General features: G+C 37.8%; 1 protein-coding gene across 1 annotated transcript in view; it reads left to right on the top strand.

The window, feature by feature from the left end:
- The window catches only part of LOC123663177 (probable ATP-dependent RNA helicase kurz), a 44,478-nt gene that overhangs the window by 6,835 nt on the left and 21,393 nt on the right, over positions 1–16,250 (top strand). The window contains exon 6 of the mRNA XM_045597873.1: positions 442–683. Coding sequence (XP_045453829.1) covers positions 442–683 — 242 coding nt within the window. The remainder of the gene's footprint in view (positions 1–441; positions 684–16,250) is intronic.

Genomic DNA, 16,250 nt, shown 5'->3' with positions numbered 1-16,250 from the left:
GAGCTCCTGGGGAATTGGGGTCTTCAATGCGCTTGCGTTGCTTATGGTGTGGCAGACACCGCAATCGCTCTATAACTTTTATTAACTTTCTTCTTCCTCTTCTTCTTTTTCTTCTTCCTCTTCTTCTTTTCCTTTTTCTCCTCATGCGGTCGCTTAGTGGAACGCACCCACACCCAATCTATACGTTTCATAGATTAAAATTTTCTTATTATCTTGACGTTGCAATTGTCAATTAATTTTTTTTTTGTAAAAAATTACAAATAATCACTCCAGGATTTTTTTAGGCAACCCATTTTTAATATATTATCTAATATACTAAATTTATTATAAAGCATGTTTCATTCTATTATCAGCTCGGTGAAGATCGATTTAGGTTCGGATCTTAAACCAACACCTTGTTTTTTAATATTGGATTTGGACTTAAATCGATTATGTTTCTAGGTGTTCTCCTCAAAGAAGTCCAAACCGATTTCCTTCTAAGCAAATATTCAGTGGTAATAATCGACGAAGCTCATGAACGCAGTGTCTATACGGATATATTGCTGGGATTGTTATCGAGAATCGTCCCTTTGAGAAGGAAAAGGGGCAGTACATTGAGATTAATTATCATGTCAGCCACACTAAGGGTTGAAGATTTCACCGAAAACACAAGATTGTTTAAAACACCTCCTCCAACGGTTAAGGTATGTCAATGGTTCTTCTTAACTTCAAAACCCTCTTGACGTAAAAATAAATTATTCAGTTTTAAAAAATACGATAATTTTTAATCACGTTATAATATCGCGTAGGTATTTAGGAAACTATGTGATGTTTACATACTAATCATCAAATTTCCCGAAATTCTGTCTTATTAAGCTGTTTTAATAGCTTTGTGGTCACACCTGGAGCCCTTTTTGTATTTGCTGGAGCTTAGTGGTCAAGTTATCGTTACGTTACAATATAAAGATATCAAAAATTAGAAAAGAAGTTATTAGTCTTTTGTAAATCCATAATGGACTGCGTAATCCATAAAGATAAATAAATAATAGCGTTCTTATCGATCTACCCTTGAGACTAAATATGCTTAAAATTTAGTTAGTAGTAGTAATTAGGGTTAACGGGGTCACTTTATCTAATAGACATCCACTAAGGAAATAGTCTTAGAGGGGACGAAAGAGAGGTTGAAAGTCTGTCGCCAAGTGTAGACTTTTTATATTTTGACTAAAATGCTATATTTTAATTTTTTTTAGATTTATTATGGTCGAAGAGAGGATATATATGTATCTGTGTTTATATAATTTTTTATGTAATAAAATATTAAATGAAAAATAAATAATATTTTATCATAATGTATTTCTGGAAGTTTGAGAACTAGAAATAAGTTACAAACAATCGGGGTCAAAATAAATACTTAAATACTTTCATATTTAATACATAGTAATAATAATATTCATTTACTCTTTTTTGTACACATAAAAAGAAGTTTACAATTTGTTAAACTATTCACAAAAATAAATGTACAACAGGCAGTCTTATCGCTAAACAGCGATCTCTCGAAAATTAATTATACACACATACATATAAATATATACACATACAAACCTACATACACATATAAGTACACATATATACACACAACATTATATATAACTAAATATTATTATTTAAATTTATTATTACAGTTTAGTGCAAAACGTTCAATCGGTACGCAAGTGATTTATAATTTATATAAAATTGTGCATTTCACAAAACTCGCTATACTCCATACTCATAAGCAAAATTTTTCATGTTTTGGTTGTATTGTTAATTGGAAGAATGCGCCAGATCGTGTACTTCAAAACATATGAATCATATTAAAATCTTATAATGTTTTGTCTCTCTCACTCGTTTGAAAAATGAAAGAGAGAAAACTTATACAAGCGGCTAATCAGTTTCCTTACACGTCTTGACTCGTCCAGACATGCATCAACTTGACTCGTCGCTGACAGTTAGTCGAAATTGTGAATAGGTACTAAGGTTAAAACTGTAACAAAATAATAACATATGTGGTAGACAGATCGGCCAGGCCTATAACTAGATTTATATCAATTGGAAAGATTCGCCAGATTGTGTACTTCGGCGGACGAATTTCGATGTATTGTATAATGTCGTGGACCATCTCGACTAACTCCGCGTCTGAAAATATTAAAAACCTTTGAAATAATCATTTAATGTTGTTTTTATGAGTTTTCAAAACTATATAATATTTATAATATTTATTATATATATAATATATATATATATATATAATAATAAGACCGATATACAGACTAATTATATATATATTATATATATAATATAATATATATATATAATTAGTCTGTATATCGGTCACCAACCCGCCTGCCCAGCGTGGTTACTATGGGCAACACACATGAGTTCACGCCATTTTAAGCGCGAACTTGTGGAGGCCTATGTCTAGCAGTGGACTGCGATAGGCTGAAACGATGATTAACTATATTTAATAATAAATGTTTTTTTACACCTTTGGTAGTAATTAGGAGGTTAGCACACGTCTCTTTCATTTTATCGTATTCATATAACAGCATCTCGGCTATCAGCGCTGGTGCTGACATTAGTGTTATACTTACAAATAGATTGATAACGTAACATGTTAGTGCTTCGATTGAAAGCTGTAAATAAATAACAATATAAAACGTTGAATTAAAGTTCAGGTATTTAATTGTAAATAAAATTTTTAGTATAACTTACATTATCGAAATGTGCTATAATTCCATAATTAACGTTTACTATTATTTTTACCATTGTAATAATCAAATTACTCAATATCTGTAACAAAAGTTGTGCTTTTATAAATCGGATGATATCAATAACTGTATGTTTGACTTCTATAAAAGTCCATGCAAATGTGGTTGAAGCGAAGATATGTAGAGTGTCCTTTCCATTCTACGTGACACGGTCGAACCATACTTTTTTTTGGTACAAAAGGAAGCCGTTAATCCATAGAAATCATCAAAAGGTCAACGGAAAAAGATTTAAAATCCTTCAATTTTAAATTTAACTACAAGTAGTTTGATTTGCTAGCATAAAACATATTGTGGTGAATGTCGAAATTTTAAAAGTTAGAGATTTGTTTCTTGGTACTTCGTCATCGGAAATACGAATTATTTTGCAGTTTGATAATTGGTAAGAAGATGTACTATAAACAGTTCAGCTAAATGGACAACATTGCGAAACTCTCGATAAGTTTTTTCATAAAAAAAGTTACGAAGCATGACATAAATTTTCTGATATTTCTTCCTTCGCGACTTTGGTATATCACCAATACGTCAGCCGTCACAGCTCACACAACCGAGAGAATTCTCTGCCAAACTATCTTTAGTAGCAGAAATTGTCATGCTTCAGTCGGTAATATCCCACTGCTGGGCATAGGCATCTTTTCCAAATGTAGGATAAGGATCGGAGCTAAGCTTTGTGGATTAAGATCCATCACGCTGCTCCGATGTGGGTTGGCGGATATATTCCCTAATATGAGTAACTATCGCTATAAGGTGTATGTGATACACGGGACCGACAATGGGGAAGCCCACAAGAACAGACATCCAAATCAAAAAGAAATATTTTTACAAATAGAAATATCAATCCCGAGCGGCTGTGTAAGCTGTGTGGCTACGGCGACTAAGGGATAGCAACGTTCCTCTACCACCTTGGAACTTATAAAGTCGACCGATGACGGGATAACCATCCAACTGCTGGCTTTGAAATACACAGGCCGAAGACGGGCAGCAGCGTCTTCCGTGCGACAAAGCCATAGTCCTGCGGTCACCAACCCGCCTGCCCAGCGTGGTGACTATGGGCATCACACATGAGCTCACGCCATTTTTGGCGCGAACTTGTGGAGGCCAATGTCCAGCAGTGGACTGCAATAGGCTGAAATGATAATGATGATGATGGTGATGATCCCGAGCGGGATTCGAGGTGTTCATGATAACAACCGGGACCGACGGCTTAACTTGCTCTCCGAGGCACGGTGGGAAGACCCACAAGGACTGCACAAACACCCAGACCACAGCAAACATCTGTATAGCCAATACAAATGTTTGTCGTTTGCGGGGATGTAACTCACCACCGCCAACGCAACAACCACAAACCATTGTTGTGACCGTTGCGGCAACGCCTCAAAAATTGTAGTGGGTTATAAATATAAAAGTTATAAAATTAAATATATTCAAAATTAATCTTACCGCAACTTTTAACGCCCTATTATTAACGCTGAAGTTATCCAATATAAGTTTGTAATGATGCAAAAATTTTTTCAATATGTATATTTTTTCGTTATTGGAAATGTTTTTCCTTAAAACATTACTATTCAAATATTCGTTGATATGTTTAATTCTTGACCAGAACAACTCAAATGTAATGATAGCTGTCGTGTGACTTAAATGATTAGTAAGTAAAACAAAGATTATAGACCAATGTTTAACAGTATTTAGAAAGGAAAAGTCACGCCGGCATTGAGACAATATTATGTTTTCCACAGTTACCATCAAAAGGCTCTTAAACACCAAAAAATTGGTAATTTTCAAGTTAAAATTACTTTTCAATCCAATCATTCGATCGATGATATTCATGTTGTCACAGAACCTTAAAAAAGCTTTGTCCTTTGTATAAATTGAAATAATCATAGCAGTAAGAAATTGTAACAAGGTTGGAATATTAAAGTAAATGAACTGCGGATTTGAATATAGTGACCATAATAAGCTTGCCGTTGTTATAAAATAGTACACGAAAAAATAAATTATAGCCAATTGTCGTGATGTCGTCGAAGTAAATATGTCCGAGTAATAACCAAATATTAATCGTAATATTGAAAAAGCTTTGAGAGAACATATAGCTCTAAATATGTTTTTAAAATAGGTATACAACATTTTTTAGTACGTCACTCGCGCGGATGATGGTTGAAATGAACGATAGGTATTTGTAGTGTCAATTTGCTTAAGTACATTTGTTTAGTAATTTAGTAAAAGCGTTTTCGTAGGTTTAATTTCCATCCTTATATATTCATACTGTGTTTAATGTTTATGAAATATTTTATTCAAATGTTTATTGTATTGGGTGACTATAATTTACCTAGGATGGAATGGCGGGACACTGGAAAATATTTAACACCCATATTATGTAATAATTATAATTCATCGTGCATGTACCTGTATCATTTTATTAACTGTTTTACTGTTTTCCAAATGAATAAATTCAAAAATAACAATAACCGCATACTTGACTTGTTTATTACTGACATAAGTGATTGTGAATCATATGCTGCTCCCGTCCCACTGGTACCTCCTGATAAAAACCATCCGCCCTTTTACGTGCTTGTCCCTATAAGTAGTAATTTTATATCTACTCCTAATAAACCTAGGATTGAGTATAACTTTCACAAGGCTAATTTTATTGCTATATCTGAGGCACTTGACGAGATTGATTGGGCATTAATATTTCACGGTAAAAAAACTGAGCACGCTACCTCGGCATTCTATGAAGTTATTTATAATATTATTAAGAAGTATGTGCCTACAAAATTAGTTAAGACCACTAAGTTTCCCATTTGGTTTAATTCAGCGTTGATTCATATATTTAGGAATAAAAATAGAGCCTGGGTAAAGTGGAAAACTTACAAAAATCCGTCTGACTATGAAGAATTTGCTGTGTACAGGGATAGATTTAGAAGCATATCAAAGAGTAGCTATAAACTTTATATGAAGGAAGTGGAGGAAAAAGTAAATAAAAATATTAATTACTTCTGGAAATATATCTATAATAAAAATAAGAACCACAACTCTCCAAGTACATTTCATTATAATGGTATTACAGCAAGTAGTCCAGATAGCATAAGCCAGTTATACTCCCAGCATTTCAGATCAGTTTTTGGACCAAACAATGTTCCATGTGACTTCGACGTAAATAATATTTCTGACGTTAATGTAAATTCAGATCTTAATTTAACAGATTTATATATATCCGAAACCGATATCTTGACTGCATTGCGAGCCTTGGATGTCACTAAAAGTTCTGGTCTGGATAATCTACCTCCTATTCTACTTAGGTCCTGTGCTTCCGTCTTGTACCGCCCGATACATTATTTGTTCAATTTAAGCCTAAGTGAAGGCGTTTTCCCAACTATTTGGAAGTCCTGCGAGCATGCATTAACTGAGGTAGGGCACAGCAGGAATTTCCTGCTCAAAATATGGAGCAGCCCGACTGGGGTGCTACCTCGACCTTACAGAAAATCACAGCTAAATAACACTGTCTTCAAGCGGTGTTGTGTTCCTGTTGGTGAGTAAGGTGACCAGAGCTCCTCCCTCCCCCCCCCCAAACATGATGGCAGCACAGACTACGCAAAGATTACCTCAGGAGGGTACCGGTAGCAATAGCACCGGAGAATCCCTCTCTGGACTTCTGGGCTCAGGACCTGCACCTGATTCCAGAAGCCTAGGCAGCTCCGCGAATACTGGGGGGGGCAAATCTTTGCTCAACACTTAACTGCCTGGGGTAAACGGAGCAGTCGGCAGAAGTCCCCTACCACTATGACTGTGGATTTCTGTAACGTCAGAGGGCTTCATACTAATCTTAACGCCGTCCACTACCACCTGCAGACGGCGAAGCCGGCCTTGCTCTTTTTGACAGAGAAGCAGATATCCTCTCCAGCTGATACCTCTTATCTCTCCTGTCCGGGGTACAAATTAGAACACTTTTTTGTACCGCGGGCTGGAGTTTGCGCGTACGTCAGAGAGGATGTGTGCTCTCGTCGCCTCGGCAGTCTTGAAGGTAGGGACCTCTCCATCCTTTGGTTGCGCGTAGACAGCGACGACCATCCCCGCGTCTATGCCTGCCTATATAGGTCCCACAGCGGTAACGACGAAACTGATCGACTCATGGAGCACATTCAAATGGCTACAGACACCGTGCTACAACAGATCCCATCTGCAGAGATCGTGATACTTGGTGATTTCAACGCCCATCACACCGAGTGGCTCGGCTCGCGTACAACCGATCATGCGGGAAGATCTGTTTACGACTTTGCCTCAGCGTATGATCTGACACAATTAGTAGCATCACCAACGCGTATCCCTGATGTGGAAGATCATACGCCTTCCCTGTTGGACCTTCTGCTGACGTCTCGCCCGGAAAATTATGTAGTTTCCGTGGACTCTCCACTTGGCTCGTCGGACCACTGTCTGGTCCGGAGTTCTGTGCCACTTACACGCCCACGATGGCCCCGCTTTGCGGGCAGCCGACGCGTTTGGCACTATAGGTCAGCTGATTGGGATGAAATGCGGTCCTTCTTCGCATCCTACCCATGGGGGCGAATCTGCTTCTCCCTGGATGATCCAGACATCGTTGCTGATTCTGTCGCCGAAGTGGTTCGGCAAGCCATGGAACTTTTTATTCCGTGCTCTGCGGTGGCTATAGGCGGCAAATCCAAGCCCTGGTTTGGTCGACCATGCAAAATAGCTGCACGCCATAAGCGGGAAAGCTACCGAGCTTGGGCTAATGCGTCGATGTCCCAGAATGTCAAGACCAGCGCATAAAAAAAGGAGTATAACTTTGCCTCCAGGTCCTTCAAAAGAGTCATTGCTGAGGCAAAAGCGGAGTACGTGGGCAGAATTGGGGAGAGATTGGTTCGACTTCCTTCGGGAACTCGTGCATTCTGGTCACTCGCCAAAGCTGTCCAAGGGAATTTTTGTAAGCCATCCCTACCATCATTGCTCATGAGGGACGGCTCGTTGGCCCACCCCGCGAAGGAAAAAGCCGATCTTTTAGGCTCTCTTTTTGCTTCCAACTCGACTTTGAATGATAGGGGAAAAATACCACCGACGATCCCTCGGTGTGATACTATAATGCCGGAAATAATTTTCCAACAGAGCTCCGTACGCAAAGCCCTTTTTTCGTTGGACGTCAATAAGTCGAGTGGGGCCGATGGCATCCCTCCGTTAGTGCTACGAACTTGTGCTCCTGAGTTGGCACCCGTCCTTACGCGTCTTTTCCGGCTCTCTTATTCGTTAGGCGTTGTCCCACGCTCGTGGAAGATGGCCTTGGTGCACCCGATCCCTAAGAAAAGGGACCGCTCAGATCCGTCCAATTATAGACCAATTGCTATAACTTCCTTGTTTTCAAAGATTATGGAATCCATAATCAACTGCCAGCTCCGGCGGTATTTGGAGGATCACCAGCTGATTAGCGATCGCCAATATGGCTTTCAACGGAGTCGCTCGGCTGGTGATCTTCTAATATTCTTAACTCAGCGATGGGCGGAGGCAGTCGAGAGCAAGGGAGAAGCGCTGGCGGTTAGTTTGGACATAGCGAAGGCCTTTGATCGGGTGTGGCATAGGGCACTTCTAACAAAGCTACCATCCTATGGGCTTCCCGAGAAATTATGTAAATGGATCACTAGTTTTTTGGCAGACAGGAACATCAAGGTCGTTGTTGATGGTGCATGCTCGGACCTCAAGTCTGTCAATGCTGGCGTTCCCCAAGGCTGTGTACTATCACCTACCTTGTTCCTTCTGCATATCAATGACCTGTTACAAACTAGTGGCATTTATTGTTATGCGGACGACAGCACCGGGGACGCCTTATACACAGGCCGTCCTAATATTTCTCGGGAACGAGTCGATGAGTGTCGGAACAAACTTGTTTCTGAAATCGAGTCTCTTTTAGCCAGTCTCGCAATGGGGACGACATAATCTAGTCCAGTTTAACCCTAATAAGACACAAGTTTGCGCGTTTACCGCAAAAAAATCACCCTTCGTCGTTCCTCTTAAATTTGAAGGCACTCCGTTAATAGCCTCGGCCAGTATTGGGATACTTGGCGTCGACATATCGAGCAATGTGCAATTTCGTGGTCATCTGGAAGGAAAGGCTAAACTAGCCTCGAAGAAACTTAGTGTGCTCAGTAGGGCGAAGCAGTATTTCATGCCTTGCCACCGCCTACAATTATATAAGGCACAGATCCGGCCCCACATGGAATACTGCTCTCACCTATGGGCTGGAGCGCCCCAGTACCAGCTCCTTCCATTTGACCGTGTTCAACGCCGAGCGGCTCGAATCGTTGGCGACAAGATTCTCTCCGATCGGCTCGATTCTTTGGTACTGCGTAGAGATGTCGGGTCACTCTGCATCTTCTACCGTATTTACCAAGGGGAGTGTTCTGAGGAATTGTTCGGACTAATGCCTGCAGCAGAATTCCACCACCGGACATCGCGTCGAAGTTCAAAATGTCACCCACATCACCTCGATGTCTGGAAGTCTACGACAGCTCGATTTTTGCGCCATTTTCTGCCACGCACGACCCCTCTGTGGAACCAGCTGCCACCTACGGTATTTCCGAAACAATACGACCTAGGGACCTTCAAAAGAAGAGCATATTCCTTTTTGAAAGGCCGGCAACGCGCCTGCTAATACTTTGATGTAGCGGGTGTCTGTGGATGTTGTTTTTCACTTACCATCAGGTGAGACAACTGTCCGTTTGCCCCCTCTTCTATAAAAAAAAAGTCCGCTAGAATCACACCAGTCTTTAAATGTGGGGATAGGTCAAATGTTGAGAACTATCGACCAATATCAATACTGCCGGCCCTGTCAAAGCTCTTTGAGAAACTTGTTCATAATGCCATATACCCTTCGCTGCACAACATAATAATTCCTGAACAGCATGGCTTCGTTAACCGTCGTTCAACCAACACGAATTTGTTAGTTTATACAACATACTTATTTAAAAGCATTGATGAAAATAAACAGACCGACTGTGTTTACACAGATTTTAGGAAGGCCTTTGACAGAGTTGATCATAAAATCCTTTTAGAAAAGCTGGCATTCAATGGCATTCGTGGTAATTTATGGCGCTGGTTTAAGTCTTACATAACTAATAGGACTCAAAAAGTTGCTTTCAATGGTGGTGAGTCAGAATTTATTTTGATAACGTTTGGTGTTCCTCAGGGCTCGATAATGGGTCCCTTACTCTTCCTACTATTTGTTAATGACATAAAATACTGTTTTGAGTTTTGTAATATCCTACTATATGCAGACGACTTAAAAATTTACCATACTATAGACAGTTTTAATGATCACGTCAAATTTTAAGCAGATCTTAATAGATTTTCTACTTACTGTATAAACAACAAAATGGAACTTAGTATAAGCAAGTGTAAGCACATCACTTTCACGAAAAAGACATATGTTAGTCGCTTTCAATATGAGTTATGCAATGTACGTCATGTAGTCTTGATGAATTGTAAGCTACATTTTGATATGCATATTGAAAATATTAGAAGTAAAGCTTTCAAATTGTTCGGATTGGTTATGCGAGCATGCATTAATTTTAAACAGACATCCTCTTATATTACTCTATATAATGCTCTGGTCCGCTCTCAGGTCGAATATGCTGTGCTTGTGTGGAACCCGTTATACAAAAAATATACTGCGATACTCGAAAACATTCAAGCGAAATTCTTAAAGAGTATGCATTACAGGTGTTGTCTGTGTCGAATGCCGTATGATCAGTTGCTTAAGAAGTATAAGCTCATTACCCTAGAAGCTAGACGTAGTCAACTTGAAGCTATGTTTGTGTATGATTTGTGTCACAATATATATGATTGTCCTGGTCTTGTGAACCAAGTATGTTATGGAGTGCCGAATAGAACCCACTGTCGCAATATTATTAAAATGTTTGCCACATCTCGCTGCCGTACAAACGCTGGTAGACGATCTCCACTGCATCGAATGCTTAGTTCTTATAACGATCTGTTTAACGCAATCGATATTGCTGTGACGAGTCCCCGCACTTATAAAAAACTTGTATTGCAATGTTTGAATTAATTGGATTTACCTTGTAATTATAGCTGTTTGTCTTGTAACTGTGATCGACTTATTTTTTTAATATTTGAGGTAATCCGTGGTAAACGGTGTTGGTATTACGATAAGTACTTTTTGTATATATACTGATGTTGTTGATACCCATTGTGATACTGTTTGTTTTCCCAAATAAAAAGAAAAAAGAAAAAAAAATGTTGATATAGAATTAAGTAAAACTTTTGTAGCAATAGGCTTGTACTTCGTCTTAGATATACGAAACGTAACTGGCTATGAGAGAAAGAGAGAAAGAAAATGTGTGCTCACAGTTCTCTCTATCTTGCTTCGCTCGCCTCGCCCGATCACACTTTTCGTAACGCTCTAGTCACGCATTTAGGGGGCGTTCAAATATTACGTAACGCAATTTGGGGGGTCTTGTAAAACGTTACAATGCGCTACAGGGGCGTTAGGGGGTTCGAACAACGCGCTACGTCAAATTTTTTATTTAAATAAAAAAAACTAGGGTATTATAATCTCCCAAACTGCAACTGGGATCTTCCAAATTGGCAACCCTTTTCGTTTATCCCCTTTTTGTTGTATATATATTTATATTTATCGCAAACGCGATTGTTTTTAGCGACTTTCGACGATAGTTTGGGCAACATAGTTGTGACATTTGTTTAAAAATGGTCAGTTTGGTGTTAAAACAATAACTACTCTAGTATCTACTCGTAAGTTGTTCAGTTTTCTTTCATAATTTGTTTCATTGACTATTAGGTTGAATACTGTTATTATTCTGTTATTGTTTTGACATATCTAATAATATTTTTTGTACTTGTTTGTTGTGTGTGTGTTGTTTGTATTTGTTATTGTAGCCAGGTTGTTGTAGTATTTACTTGGCACCAACTTCAAAATTATAAAATATTTATTTAATCATTTCTGATTAACTAAATCAAAATACGAATTACTTTGTACTAAGTAAATTTATTTTTCACTTTTTAGTTTCGTTTTTGAAGTCGGTTTTTTTTTTTGTTAAAAATTATTTTATTTTACAATTTTTAGTGATGGGTAGACCTAACAAGGATGCTTTTTCTCTTATGTCGGGGGTTCCGAAACATACACAATACACAAGCACAAACACCCAGATCATGACAAACATCTATATGGCCAATACAAATGTCTATCGTGCGCGGGGATTGAACCCACTAACGCCAGCGCAACAGCCGGTGCTGTGGCCGCTGCGCTAACGCGTCGACATACTATGAGTAAAGTTCGCTATCAGGTGTACATAATAACAACCGGGACTGACAGCCTAGCGTGTTCTCTGAGGCTAGGTTGGGAGAACCACAAGGATTAACAACTAGACCGAAAATAAATATTTGTATAAACATAAATATCCACTCCGAGCGGGAATAGAACCCGCGACCGTCGGTGTTTAGGCGCCGCCGACAGGGCATATGCACCATTATATCAAAGCGGTCGTAAAACAGCAAAAGGTAACTGCTGTAAATTGTTGAGAAATTCCCTCGAGTGTTTATGGGCTCCATCATCAAACCTGGTCCTGCAACACAGATGACCACACAGCAGGTAATTGCTTTAAATCGTTGAAAAGTTCCCTCGACTATCTTTCGTCTCCATCATCAGACTGTAATGGCACTTGTAACTTACATAGGTGCAAAGTTCTCATCAATAGAAACGAATTAAGTTCAAACACCAGGTAATTGCTATAATTCGTTGAAGAGTTCCCTCGATTATCTTTCGTCTTCATCATCAGACTTTAATGGCACTTGTAACTCATATAGGTGCAAAGTTCTCATCAATAGAAACGAATTAAGTTCAAACAGCAGGTAATTGCTATAAGTCGTTGAAGAGTACCCTCGACTATCTTTCGTCTCCATCATCAGATTGAAATGGCACTTATAACTCATATATATGCAAAGTTCTCATCAATAGAAACGAATTAAGTTCAAACAGCAGGTAATTGCTATAAATCGTTGAAAAGTACCCTCGACTATCTTTCGTCTCCATCATCAGACTTTAATGGCACTTGTAACTCACATAGGTGCAAAGTTCTAATCAGTAGAAACGAATTAAGTTCAAACAGCAGGTAATTTCTATAAGTCGTTGAAGAGTACCCTCGACTATCTTTCATCTCCATCATCAGACTGAAATGGCACTTATAACTCACACATATGCAAAGTTCTCATCAATAGAAACGAATTAAGTTCAAACAGCAGGTGATTGCTATAAATCGGTAAAGAGTTCCCTCGACTAACTTTTGTCTCCATCATCAGACTGTAATGGCACTTATAACTCATATATATGCAAAGTTCTCATCAATAGAAACGAATTAAGTTCAAACAGCAGGTAATTGCTATAAATCGTTGAAAAGTACCCTCGACTATCTTTCGTCTCCATCATCAGACTTTAATGGCACTTGTAACTCACATAGGTGCAAAGTTCTAATCAGTAGAAACGAATTAAGTTCAAACAGCAGGTAATTTCTATAAGTCGTTGAAGAGTACCCTCGACTATCTTTCATCTCCATCATCAGACTGAAATGGCACTTATAACTCACACATATGCAAAGTTCTCATCAATAGAAACGAATTAAGTTCAAACAGCAGGTAATTGCTATAAATCGGTAAAGAGTTCCCTCGACTAACTTTTGTCTCCATCATCAGACTGTAATGGCACTTATAACTCATACAAGTGCAAAGTTCTCATCAACAAAAACGAATTAAGTTCAAAAAGCAGGTAATTGCTATAAATTGTTGAAGAGTTCCCTCGACTATCTTTCTTCTCCATCATCAGATCGACTCCAGACCTTTATTAAATAGTAGTGCTTTATAGTACTTAATGAAAACATGATTAAATTTACTAGTCACCCTTACGATTTTTGAAAGTTGCCCTCGATTTCTTTGGGATCCCATCATCAGATCCTGGTTTCCTTATCATGGTACCAAACTATGAATATCTCCTTTCCAACAAAAAAAGACTTATCCAAATCGGTTCATAAACGAATAAGTTATCTCCGAACATACATAAAAAAAAAAAAAAAATATGTACGGTCGAATTGAGTAACCTCCTCCTTTTTTTTGAAGTCGGTTAAAAAAAAAATTGCTTGGCGTCTGCTTCAGTTAATGTTAAATATTTATATAATACTTTTTTATATAATACTTTTTTTATGTCAAGGAGCGTGGCTAACCTAACCGACAGCAATGTGTCACTATTTTTTTATTTTTTTTCACTGTTTTCTTGTAAACTCCTGGGGGGATTGGGGATTGGGTCGGCAACGCGCTTGCGATATGCTATAAGCTACGGTAAGCGCTTACCATCAGGTGAGCCGTACGCTTGTTTGCCGATCTAGTGACATAAAAAAAAAACTGTAGTTAAATCCATTGTTATCATTTTTAGTTTTGTTTTTTATTGTTCTGCACTTAGTAAAGTTATGTTAAAAAGTCTGTAGGACACTATCATATAAGATTGCGAAGATAGTATAATTCTGAAAAGCAGTGTTACGATTTGCATCTTCGTAATTAAGAGCTGACCTTTAATTTCAATAATCAGTACTTATCTAGATGTTATGGTAGTCTAATCATCTAATTTCATTTTGAAATATAATCAAAGAATAATTATATACGGAGTCACTGATTATCTAAAAGCAATTCAGAAAATTGGCTTAACATAATTACATACAATGTATGTCATATTAATATACGATCGATGATATTAAGTTAAATTAAATATATAAGATATTCGACACAATAGCTTTGGCATACAGCTAATGGCTTTGGTGTATAGGGTAAATTTCAGTTGGTTTTCATCTTGAAATCGATGTTTTAGCGTGCTAGAAACGTCAGAACCAAGAAAAGTAAAGCTTAGTTTAGAGTTTTTATTTACGCCGGTCTCTTATTTTATGCCATGTCAGCCGAGCTTGAAAATCAATACATATAATAAAAATGTAACGGGTTGCTGTCTGTACATGGAAGATAAATGAGAATGTCTAATATATTGATCATATTTTCTCAGGCATTATATAAATTAATAAATCATTGATTTCTTTCATTCTAATTCACAAAACAAAAACTAAACTAAATAAAAAAGTACAAAAAGTCGAGTGTATTAACGCTTCACCCTGTAATATCCCACTGCTACCACCATAGGCCTATTTCACCATGTAGGAGAAGGATCAGAGCTTAATCCATCACGCTGCTCCAATGCGGGTTGGCGGATGTATTCCCTATTATGAGTAACGATCGCTATCAGGTGTACATGATAACAACTGGGACCAATGGCTTATGTGCTCTCCGAGGCATAGTGGGGAGACCCATTAGGACTGCACAAACACCCAGACGACGGCAAATATCTGTATGGCCAATACAAACGTTCGTCATGTGTGGTGATCGAACCCGCAATCGCCGGCACAATAGTCACAAACCAGTGCTGTGACCGTTGCGCCAACGTAGCGTCACAATATACGTCTTAACAATGTGTTAACGAATACACATAAATTTTTGTTATGTGTTAGAGTGCTTGAAAATGTGTCTCACTGAGCGTGCTACACCGACTTATTAGTTGCAGCGCTGATTTTCATTCTGGCCTTTTATGAGCCACTTATGAGGTAAAGTTTGTTGTTTAATAGTTCTTGTAAATGAAAAGTAATATATAAATTAAAATGCAGTAATTGGTACTATGTAATAAATATAGATATAGAGAAAGATATATAGGTCAATAGCAGAGTTATGGCGAGTTGTCTATTATCAATAAGATATGAATCTAATTATTGTTTTTGGCAAGGGTTCTAGTTTATGAGGAAGAGTTATCACACATGTAGGGGTGTGTTCCTGTGGTGAGTAAGGTAATCAGATCTGGCAAGGGTCAGAAGTAGGGTTGTCAACGCGCTTGAGATGCTTCTGGTGTTGCAGGCATCTACGGTGACCGCTTGCTATTAGGTAAACCGTACGCTTGTTATCCTCCTTAGTCATACAAAAAAAAAAAAAAATTAACGCAGCGGGTTCGTGAGTAAAACGAATCGTTTTTTTTTATAATATAAATTCTCATTACTTAGATTAGAACATTTTAAAATAGCAATAGTTCTACTTCAGTCACATCTAAAAATGTCTTGCAGAGTCGAGCTGCATTCCATATATTTTTAATATTTACTATGTTTTTATTTCTTTAATATTATACTGAGTCTTCGCTTAGCCTCATTTTGATAAAGTAATGTTTAAATAATTAATTGTATATAATAAATAAATTAATTGAAACTAAAAAAGAGCTACTGCGGTCGTCTTATCATCATATCTAGAGCCGTATTCATTGTTGTATTTCATTACTTGTTATGGGGAAATTATGATAACGATGTTTTTTAATAATACTAATAGATATTATTATTATTTATTATTAATAGATTAGTATTATTT

The sequence above is a fragment of the Melitaea cinxia genome, chromosome 20 (assembly GCF_905220565.1).
Source record: "Melitaea cinxia chromosome 20, ilMelCinx1.1, whole genome shotgun sequence".
NCBI lineage: Eukaryota > Metazoa > Arthropoda > Insecta > Lepidoptera > Nymphalidae > Melitaea > Melitaea cinxia.
This window is presented reverse-complemented; position numbering and strand designations above follow the sequence as displayed.